Below are 11,069 nucleotides of genomic sequence, written 5' to 3'. Positions count from 1 at the left end.
CCCGGAGGGAGCGCCCCCGCGCCCGGCTGCACTGCGCTCCCGAGTCCAGCTGCGGGCTGGGCTGGGGGCGCGGGGAGCGGGGCTGGTCTCAGGGTCCCCACCCGCCCGCCGGGCTCGCGGGAGGGAGCAGGGCCGCCGGGGACGCTCTGGACCCTCCCCGCCGAGCGCGAAGAACCGAGCTCCCCGCCCGGCCGGGTTGGAGATGGGCTGGGAGGATGCGTTTGCTGTGTCCCCTCCGCCGTCCCGGGTTCGCTGGGAATAAGATCCAGTTTCTTGCTCGACGCCCTTCCCAGCGGAGCGGGTCCGGCCGCGTCCTCCCGGAGGCTGTGGCCGGCGAGGACGGTTCGCGGGTCCGGGGACGCCCGAGTCGGGTGGTGGGTAGGGCTTGGTCACCTCCTTAGGCCTCACGTTTCCGAGGGAAATTGCAGTTAGATTTGTCTTTAACTACTTCCCCTTCCGTCTCCTAGTACTGTTGCTGCTTTTTGTCTTGCTTCAGTGTGTGTCAGGGAGACGCGATGTAGCTACAGAAAGTTGATTTTTTTAATCATTATTTAAGAGCACCGGAAGAAACGATATGCTGAATAGAAATTTGTTAAATGAGTGTATCTGTAGATTATTTAATTCTCAGCAATTCTTCCTTTTATTTGAAGACCCTTGAAAAAAAACCACAAAAACTGTGAACCCTATTTCTTGCTTCCCTCTCTGACAGACTGGAGTCAGTGTTGGCGTGTGTACACATTCGCATTTTATATCACGGCCAGATCACTGTCTGTATTGACTCATATCCCCCTTAAGGTTGTGGAGCCAAGGATGGAGCTATTTAGAGAAAGTTGTCATTGCTGAGGATCTTTCGGGTTCCAGGAGGGCATGAACCTAGCCCACCCCTCAGGGTTGCCAAACTCCCTTGTCTAGTGTGAAGGCAAACCAAGTCTTTCCTCCCTCAGAGGGATGCTGTGAGGATAGGAACCTCCCTACTAATTTTATTGCTTTGAAAGAGCTAGTTAAAAGTACCAGGAATTATTACGGTTAATGCTGCTTTAACGTCTAGGATGTCCCCAAATAAGTCATTGCTGTGCATATTCCAAGAATGTCAGATATCATGGTGTCTTTTAATACCTTAACAGAAATCCATTTTTCTTTTTAAGGCAAAATAATTTCCCTAATTCTGAAATTTAAGCTGTTGACTTGTTCAGGTGTGAAAAATACAGCCTGAAACCAGGAGTTTGTACAGTGGTGGCTGCCCAGTGATGAGCCGGTGTTGGTGGGGGGGGGACCCAAGCTTCAGGTCTCTTTAAAAATGAGGGTAAATGTGGCAAAAGTATTCAGCATTAAGTGTCTTCTCTTCATTTTGTTAGGAAATGTTGTTCCTGGTTAGAATTCTGCTGACTTATTTCAATAGTAGGATAATTAAACATAGATGGCCATAATATACGCAAGGGTATGGTTTTCTTTAGTAAAAAGTTTGTTCTTACATGAGACCCGGGGGGGGGGGCACAGCTCCAGCCTACAGCGTATTTGTGGGCAGTGGGAGGTGGCCAAAAAAAAAAAGAGGAAGTTGGACCTTTGTGAAAATAGAGACCAGAGAATATTATCTTCCAAGACTGAAACAGTATGTGGCTTTATCTTCTGCGCACATTGATGGACAACGTTGTTCACCGTTTGTGTCACATCTTTAGTTCCCGTGATGGAGCCTGACGGGAAGTCCCCCACGTCTTGCTCAGTGGAAACCGCAGTGCTGTGACTCTCACCCAGGCCTCTCCCTACTCACCCCTTATCTTTTTGAAAAGCTCCTTCACACCAAATTCTAAAGTTCAGTTGTGAATGTGACCTGCAGCCTCTAAAAATAAAGTTATCCTATTAGGGCTTTCCAGGGAACGCAGAGCCTGGCCTTAGACGAAGCACGCTGGCGTCTGGGGTTGTGTGCAGTCATTGAGAATGGGCTTAGGAGTAAGCATGTATTTACTTTGATTAAATCAAGGGCTATGAAGTGGAGGACTCGAATATTGAAAGATTATTGGATTAAAGAGCTCTATTGCCACCAAATTAGTACTAACAATATAAAATGTATTACGTTAGTAAGTTTGCTTTCCTGCCCAGAAAAAGAATTCTATCAGGTTTTATATTTGTTTACTAATTCCTTTATAAAGTAAATAGTGAAGCTTTTTTTCAAATAACCATGCCGAAATATGAACGTGATTGCTTTTAAATGAGTGTTTGGAAGCAGTTTAGAACTGTGAAGTTTTGAGGGCTTTTATGTAGAAATTTTACTTGACTCGCCCATTATAGTGGAATTTTCAGTTATTTCTGTTTCTTTTAACCTTGAGCAGGTGAATAGCATTCATCCGGAATGCCGATTTCATCTGGAAATACAGGAGGAAGAAACAAGATGTGCAGAGATTCTAAGGGCTCAAACAGAAACATTCAAAGGTAAGGCAGATCCCTGGCGAGTGACTGCGCCCTGGATGGTGTGCGTGAGCTGACATGCAAGTAGCTTGCACCTCACTCGGAAAACTGGTATTTAAGGTCACCTGTGTGTTTTTAAAAAGTCTGCTTCCACTGTTTTTTAATGAACTGCTGGCAAAACTCATAGCATTGTGAGTAACGGGCAGCGGGGTGTGTTTGGGGCGGGGGGATCATTCACACAAACCTTTTAAAAGAAGGCCTCACCCTTAACAGTGATAGTTTCCATGGTCTGAGATAATAGCAGCAGTTACTAAAGTAATTTAATGGGCGTTGTTGCACTTTGCAAAAGCAACTCCATTTTCCATGGAATGAGTATTCATGCGATTTCTTGCATTTAAAATTCTTAAGTTACATCACAGATGATTTTGATCCCGTTAAAATGGTGGGAGTTTATCAGAAATCAAACAGGAAAATGAGACTTTTGCTTTCCTGAAGGACAGACCGGTTATGAGCACAGTGGGCTTGCAGACTTTACTTCTCTACGTCCCAGAAGCAATGCCAGGACAACATGCCCTCACCCGGGCACCATCTCGTATCTGTAAACTTTGAAGGCTCTGGGGTAACATCCAGATCATAAACAATAGCAAAAACCTTTTGTCCTTCCGTTTTCTTTTTCTCTGTTCTGTGTCATCATTTTGTTCTCCTCAAGAAAAAAAAATTAAAATCAAAGTACAGCCATGTGTTCAAAGTCTGGTGTCCTGCGGAGGCCTCAGATGGGAGTCACAGACATGGGCGTGTTCAGACCTGTGCTGCCCAGTAGAAGCAGGGTGCAAGCCTCACGGGTGATCTTGAACTTTCTAGTAGCCACGTTAAAATAAGTGAAAAGAAACGTGATTTTAATTTTTAAAATATATTTTATTTATCCAAATATATCCGAATCATGATCATTTTAACTTGTAATCAATATAAAACATTGATGAGAAATTTTACTTTTTTTTTTTTTTTTTTTTTTTTTTTTTTTTTTTTGGCGGTACGCGGGCCTCTCACTGTTGTGGCCTCTCCCGTTGCGGAGCACAGGCTCCGGACGCACAGGCCCAGCGGCCATGGCTCACGGCCCCAGCTGCTCCGCGGCATGTGGGATCCTCCCGGACCGGGGCACGAACCCGTGTCCCCTGCCTCGGCAGGCGGACTCTCAACCACTACGCCACCAGGGAAGCCCAAATTTTACTTTTTTGTACATTAAGTCTTGGAAACTCAGTGTGCATTTTGCACTCACGGTGCATCACAATTCGGACCACACATTTCAGGTATTCATAGGTGACCAGCAGCTCTGGTGTGCCCCTTCCTGTGCCCCTGGAGCCTCCAGTCCCTCGGCTGAAAAATGAAGACTCTGGCCGTAGGGTTCCTTCCAGCCTTCAAGAGCTGTGATTCTGCAGTGCACACGAGATCCCGAGAGCCATGTGTTCCAAAAGGTCTGCTCGAACTCTGTCCAGAGGAAGGCAAGCAAGGTGGCTCAAACATGGCCTGAGGATCTACCCTGTACAAAGCCACGTGTGACCACTAGCCAGCTACTAGGATCCATGAGGCCAGGTCTTGCCAACCAGGGTCTCAGGACAAGACGGTTGTCATGGCCACTGAGGTCTGTTCCCTCAGAGAAATTTAAGAGACTTAGGGGAGCTAAAGGCCGAGAGGAGACAGGCTGAAACCCTTGGGAGCACCTAGTCGGTGGCAGGGACCAGGTCCAGTCAGAACAGCACACTGTCCACGAGGCCTCCTGAATGGGGGGGGCACTGTCTGCCACATCCGCAGTGGGTGACCCTTGGCCTCTGTTGGGAGACTCCCGAGGGAGGGGCCTCTGCCCCCTCACGCCATTATTGGGCAGTCTAGTTGTTGGGCTCTGAGGCTGCCCATAAGCGGCGTCCGCGCACTGGCATGAATTGGGGGCAGCCATGAACAGAACCCCTTCTTCACGTGGGGCATCTGCGGGCACTGAGCGGGCTCACAGCTCTGCTTCCTCTTCCCGGGGCTGAGTACCTCCAGTTCCTACGGCTGTCACCAGACACGCTGCCGGGCCCTCGGCCACAGGCTCCGGACACATGCAGACACTCTCGGAGCAGGAAGGGAGGAGAACTTTCCCACTGACATAATGGAAGGCAGACTGAATTGTAGTCAGTTGATGACTGTTGATAAATTCTCTGCCCACAGCCCACCTGTCCCTCACGTTCACCTGGGGACTGCTCCCCTCCCCTCGCCCCTCCCATAACTGCTGTTTTGGGGGAAGTACCGTCTCCCGAAGTACCATCTTAGTGTTTCTTTCTTGTCACTCTTCACTTCCCATACTCACCAAGAACATTTTGTTAACAAGACAAAACTGGCACAGCAGGCGGCAGGGAACACTTAACTTTTAAGGAATGGAGTTTGGCCGTGACTTTCCCTTGGAGGAGACGCCCTTGCGCTGGGTCAGGGTTGACCGGGCATCGGGTGCAGCACCTGCACGTTTGTGTCCACAACTCACCTTGACAGACGTGGCACCTGGGGGAACAGGGCGAGTCCAAGGAGGCTAGTTCTGTCCATTGTGCCGTAGGGTGTGTGGTCCTTGATCAGGTTTCTTTAATAAAAGGACTCTTCATCTCTGGTTGGCTCCGGTAGATGGAGTGTGGCCTTAATTAGCTCAAAACAGTGTCCTTTTAGTTCTGCTCCTTCCAAGGGCTCGGGTCTGTCCCTGTTCCCTGGCCAGCGGTGCCCGAGTGTGAGCCGTGGCGTGTGGCCGGGCAGGGTGACGTTTGGCCTCGGGGATGTGGGGAATGTCCCTCACCACCTACTTCTTGCTCTGGAGAAATGCAAGCGCCGAATTGCCCAGCTTCCTATTTTCACAGGACGTCAGAAATGCAAACTCTAGGTAAAATGTTCCAGTTCTTAAAGTTTGCAACGAGTACTTTTTAAAAAGTTCCTCAGGAGCAGGCAGACCTCCTGTGTGGTCGCTGCCTGAGCTGCCAGGTAGCTCTCTGCGTGGCAGCTGGGCCAGGCGGGCCCCAGTTGGGGAGCCCCTCGTGGTGCAAGATGGGCCGGGACGTTTAAAACACTCAACAGGGCTCCCTCGCGGGCCCTGCTGCCTGGTTCAGCGTTCCTCAGGGTGAGCTGTGTGTGACCCACACAGACGTGCTAGACAGTGGACGGCAGCCTGTGAAGATCTTGGCATCAGCTTGAGCAGAAAGAACGTCTTAGGTAAAGGCCATAAAACATCTCCCCTGTTTGGAGCCATAGGGAAAGGTGTCATTCACTCTTTGCAATGACAAGTATCAGTCCTTGGACATTTTCTTATATTGAAGGCTCTTATTTTAATAATAGCTCGACAGCAAAAATACCTGCCCCTGAGCCCTTTCACCTTTGACCCGTGGCAAGAGCTCGCGGATGGCAGCCGCCCTCGGGAAGGAGGTGGCGCCACGGGAGCTGGCCTGGTGCCCTCGGCTTTCTGTAGAAAGGCAACTCGTGTTCTAAATTCCCGTTTTTCTTTTTGCTCTTTGAAATCTGCATGGCTCGAATACCAAGGATATAAATAGTACTGAGTTACCAGAACGAAGACACTATAGATGAAGCAAGCTGGGAGCTGAGTGAAGGCCTTGCAGCTGGATGGGGTGCGGGCGATTCCAGGGCCAGCAATGTACACCTGCTTCACGAAATTGAAAGTGAGATGAGACATTGAGGGTCTGTAGGAGCTCCAAGCCATGGGTGTGAAAGAGCACCAAAGACGCAAGAAAACGAGTTGTCAGTTCCACTGAGATAATTTGTGTAAGTCTAACAAGGAATTCTTTTTATTACATGTTGAATCCAAATTCAAACAAACCAACACATAAATCTAGACAAAGCCAATTTTAATTCTAAACCCCTTTAAGGGATTCACTTTGTAAAAAAGAAAAGCTTAGGAGGTATTTAGAGCTTTGTGAGTTAATACTGATTCATCGCTAAGACTAACTTAATCCTGCCAATGAGGCAGTCAGGCCACGGATGCCTGAGAATATAGCTCAAGGCAGCTCTGTCCCCGCACGGGGGGTGCTGACCGCGGTGCTAAGCAGTGACTCAGCTCTCCAGCTCTGCCCGGTATTCCTGCCTGTGCGTGGGTCACATGGGAACTTTCCTGTGACTTCACATCATTTTTGCCCAGATCGGGGCGGGGAGGGGCCGCGGTGGTGGTGGTGGTGGAGGAATGTGACCTATATTTCGGAAGGACAAGGAGGTACCCATGTTTCTTGACAGCTCCACAGTCTGGGCCAGGTCCTGAAGGACCCACGGTCCTGGGCCGTGGCTGAGGTGGGTATGACAGTGAACATGAGCTCAAGACCGGGGCCCCGGGAGGTGCTAGACTAAAGAACTTACTTTTCTCTGACGTTTCTCAAACAAAGAATACTGGACTAACTTTGATCCACTTGTCAAGGAGCTGTGGCGGGTATGGATACTGCCCCCTTCAGGCTAACAAGTTACCCTGCCACGGTTTCCCGGATGCCCTCAGAAGGCACGGGCCCTGTCAGACAGCATCATCAGAGGCAACCTGCTCCTGGCAGCGCAGGCAGTGTGGGCGCCACGTTCCCACTCCTGTGGCTTCCCTTTTCCCCAAGCCCCTCAGGACCTGTGTGGAGAGGCCCATGGTGCGTTTCTGTCCTGGCTGAGGAGCCTGAACTTGGGAGACCCCAGCGTCACAAGGAGGCTGCTGGTGTCCTGCCCAAACTTCACTCCAGAGAAAGATGCATTCTTGGTTATTGAGATCAGCCTGAGGGCCGCACTCTCTGTCTGCCAAGGCTGTTGCTCTACAGACGTCCTCAAAAAGAGTCCGGAGCAAAGCTGCCAGTGCCTTTTCCCAAGACACGCCCATGCAGTGTCCCCAGCTCCAGGCGGGCGACTCTCAGTAGGCGTGGACGTCCTGCTTCTCTTCTCCAGGGCGTGCTGTGGCCTCTGGGCCATAACTCCCCACTCTGTGCTGTTGGTCCCTCTACGGCGTTGTCCACCGTCCTTGCAGCCACAAGATCCTGCACAGCACTTGGCACTTAAAAAGGTGTCAAATAAGCTTTTGCTGAACAAATTAATGAAAAACTTCATATTAAAAATTGTGATATATGCACGTAGAAAAAATGCCATAATACACAGCCTGTGCGTCCATCCCGCTTAGAACTCACGTGTGCACAGTGTATGTGCATCCCTCCCCGTTTCACTGTGCAGATGGAAGCCAGCTCTGGTCTGTACTTTGTTTTTCTTTGTTTTTTTTTTTAACTTTAGCAATGTATTTGGCAACCGTTCTGAATTGGTTTATACTTTCCTTTTAAGAGCTACGTAGTATTCTAACAGATTTCCTTAGTCTGTCCCAGGCTCCTGGACTTTGAGGTAGCTTACAAGCAATACTCTAGTGACTGCATTTCTTCATGACAGTAAAATATTTCACCAGCAATTGAGGGTTGGCTTCAAGCCACTATGCATGAAATGAGAACGTCCTTCTCATATGATTAAATAACATCATTTTAAGAGACTTGCTTATTTCTGTGATGGTTGTGTCACACAGAACATAATTAATTACATCCCACTTTTCATCTCGTCTTTCCTTCCTGCATCTCTTTGTCACAGAGGAAACTAGGCAGCTTCATGAGCGTGTTCTCTTCAGAAAGTCCCGTGGGGGAGTGACCCTTGTCTGCAACTCTTCTCTGACCCCCCCGCCCCGCCCCCGCACCGAGGCAGCGCTGCCTCTGGCCCAAGGGCAGGTGGTGGTTGCCCCTCTCCCTGACGAGCGTCTGGTCCTGGTCCTTAGCTGACCTGCGAGTGGGACTTGTGAGCAGACTTCCCTCCATCTCACCTCCTTACATCCATGTGGGTCAGAGGACGCCTGCTGCCCTTCTGAGGTCAGCGTGATGTGAGGCCCATCATTCCCTTTCAGTTTTCTCTCTGATGTAGTACTTCTTGTTCTCATCCAAATAGCTCTTTGAGCTGGTAAGGCAAACAGGCTGATCTGTTTTTTTCCTTAGGGTGGGTCTTTTTGTATGCAATTTCTTCTAACTTCTAAACTCAGTAAGATCAGCTACCAGCCTTGGATATTTAAATAATAATTACGCATTGGTTTGATTTTCTGAAAGTAATGGCTTTAACTTTACTTTTTATAGGAAACAAATCTCGCTGAAAAAAATTCTACTCTGAGTTAAACTTTTATGCTTAAACCCATGAAAGGAATCATGCGCGAGAAGTCAGTTACTAGCAGGTAGAGCTTCAGCACACCTGGAAGCCACAGGTGAGGAGGCTGTAACCCGTGCTCTGCTGGGCCACAGGAAGGAGCTTCGTGCCACTTGGCATTGCTGCTGTTGGGGACCAAGCTACTTCTCCCACGCATCTTTCTAAGGTGCTGGTGACCCCAAGACACAGCTCAGCCAGCTGCTCGCGGCCGCCTCCCCCGCGAGCACCTCTCCGCCTTCCATGCCCCCACTTAGTGTCACGCAGGCCGCGTCCTGAAAAGGTCCCGTCACTTTTCCCGCTGGTGGGGCTGGTTCTGAGGCTGCGGCTCCCCCTCCAGAGGAGCCTGCAGTGCAGGTTCCAGCCTGTTGAGTGGTTTCCTGTGGTCCACTGTCTCACATCCTGTGATGTGAAAGCGCAGGGTCCCTCTCTGGGGTGGAAGAGCCTGCTGGAGGCTCCTCGGCACACTGCACTTCAGTCACAAGTGGCCAGTGAAGCCGCTGTCCCTGCTGCAGCCCCCGCCGTCTGGCGCTGGCTCATGGGCGCATGGCTGGTGCTGCCACGATGGGGGCAGAGTTACACGTGTCAGCCACGCGCCCCCCCCAGGTTCCCGGGGCTTCAGTTGTGCATGTTTTGGTTGCTTGGGCCGGTCGCAGCCCTTCCCGGGCACCCATTCACTTGCGAGTTTTTGTAGAGTTTTCTGGGTCAAGCATCCATTCCAGTGGTTGTCTCTGAGCCCTCGTAGCTGGGCCTGTTCTTGGGGGGTCGCCCTGGATCATGGAGTGGACTGTCATTGCTGGAGCCTTGGCTGGCTCTGTCGTTCACTGATTTTTCCAGCATGTTCTTATTGAGAAGATACCAGGCTAGAAGGGTGATGAGAAATTGGGCAGGACACGTCATCCCCTCTGGGAACTCCAAATCAAGCCCCCGATGGCGATGCACAGGGCGGGGAGCAGGGATAACGGGGCTTCGAGTCAAAGGACTGAAGGGTTTCTGGGGGGAAATCGGAGAATCTGAACATGGAATAACGTCAGTCTACTCTGAACGAGAAACTGACAGTGACAGAAAAATGGCTAAGGGCTTATTTTATCTTTACTCGGAGATTAAGGCAGAAAAAAGGTGAGTGGGGAAACTACCAAGAAGAATGGAAGCTTTTTGATCATAATCTAATTGGTGGTCGGTACTTTGGTAATTGACTATATAAACTTGCTGTGTGTTCAGGGACGGTGGTCTCGGCTTCCATGTGTGTCCTGTGCTCGGCCCTGGAGTGGATTCACTCCATGCAGCCCTGTCCCACCTGCAGCTGATCACCACCACCCAACCCCAGCCGCCACCTGGCCAAGACCCCCAGCCTCCTTGGCCTCTGCACTTGGTGTGGCCTTCCTCATGACGATGAGCGTACCCTCTTGTATTCCAGGGTAGGGGCCCATCTTGGTACTCCTCAGCCTCTTGGCACCAAGGCGTCTGCCAAGGACCCTCCTGTCCGGCGTCTGTTGACCCAGGAGCAGACATACGGACCCTTCCCGGTGCCCAGGACGGAGGGAAGGCTCCAAGTGTCCACTCTCAGGACAAGGACGGGAGATGTCCACAGAGCAGGCGTTGGGGGGTCCCAATCTTGATGCTGGAAGGTGGTCGTCAGCCCATCAAGGTGAGGAAATGGGAGTGGACTTTCCAGTCTCTCATCCAAGCTGGTGGCAGAGCCCAGCTCCCTGGACCCTAAGTCAAGCGCTCTTTTCACAAAGCCATACTTGGCATCTTAGAAAGAGAGGCATGCTTTAGATGAAGGTCTTCCTCTCTAAAGCCTGCTTCAAAGGTGAGGGACCTCCTCTGAACCGCCATGGCTACAGGGAGATTGGCCTCATGTCCATCTAATTGTCTGCACCTTCCACTGAAGCTTCCCCTTGGGGTGAGGATCCCCACCAGTTCACTCACTTTGTGACATCAGCCCCTTCTCTCCTCCGGCCATGGCGAGGGCTTTGGGGCAGCACATTCATTTGGTGAGTCCTCCTTGACTTCCTGGCCGTCAGCTTCCTCATGACACGCCTGGTTCTCTGTGTATCAACAGGAACCGTCAGAGGCGGCCGGGGTTCAGCTGCAGGCGGAGGCCCCGCAGTGCAGGACGTTGAATCAGGGCCCAGAGCACCCCAGATGTCTGCACCTTAAACATCGCCCGGGCTGTGACCTGCCCTGGGTAGGGCTCCCGCAGCTCAAGAACTGACACTTTCAAGGCACCTCTTATCCACCCCAGGGGAGGGTTACTACTGCTTTGCAAGCAGTCTCTGACTTACAGCTACTTCCTTCTCTGCAAGGGAAGGACTGAGGCCTGTGTGAGGGGACACTGAGGGTGAGGCCAGGCCTCCTGGGTGCCCACTGGGCCCCGGCGATAAGGACAGCACGTGCCTCCTGTGTCCCCCCGGCAAGCGCTGTCGCTCTGCTCCTGTGTGGCCCCGTGCAAGGCACCC

At 51.1% G+C, this 11,069-nt stretch overlaps 1 protein-coding gene across 1 annotated transcript in view; it reads left to right on the top strand.

The window, feature by feature from the left end:
- VIPR2 (vasoactive intestinal peptide receptor 2) overlaps positions 1–11,069 on the top strand; it is an 88,073-nt gene that overhangs the window by 19,949 nt on the left and 57,055 nt on the right. Inside the window, exon 4 of the mRNA XM_024753179.1 lies at positions 2,247–2,427. Coding sequence (XP_024608947.1) covers positions 2,247–2,427 — 181 coding nt within the window. The remainder of the gene's footprint in view (positions 1–2,246; positions 2,428–11,069) is intronic.

The sequence above is a fragment of the Neophocaena asiaeorientalis genome, unplaced genomic scaffold (assembly GCF_003031525.2).
Source record: "Neophocaena asiaeorientalis asiaeorientalis breed wild unplaced genomic scaffold, Neophocaena_asiaeorientalis_V1.1 scaffold576, whole genome shotgun sequence".
Classification (NCBI taxonomy): Eukaryota; Metazoa; Chordata; class Mammalia; order Artiodactyla; family Phocoenidae; genus Neophocaena; species Neophocaena asiaeorientalis.
The sequence above is the reverse complement of the archived record's forward strand: the minus strand, read 5'-3'. Positions and strand labels throughout refer to the sequence as shown.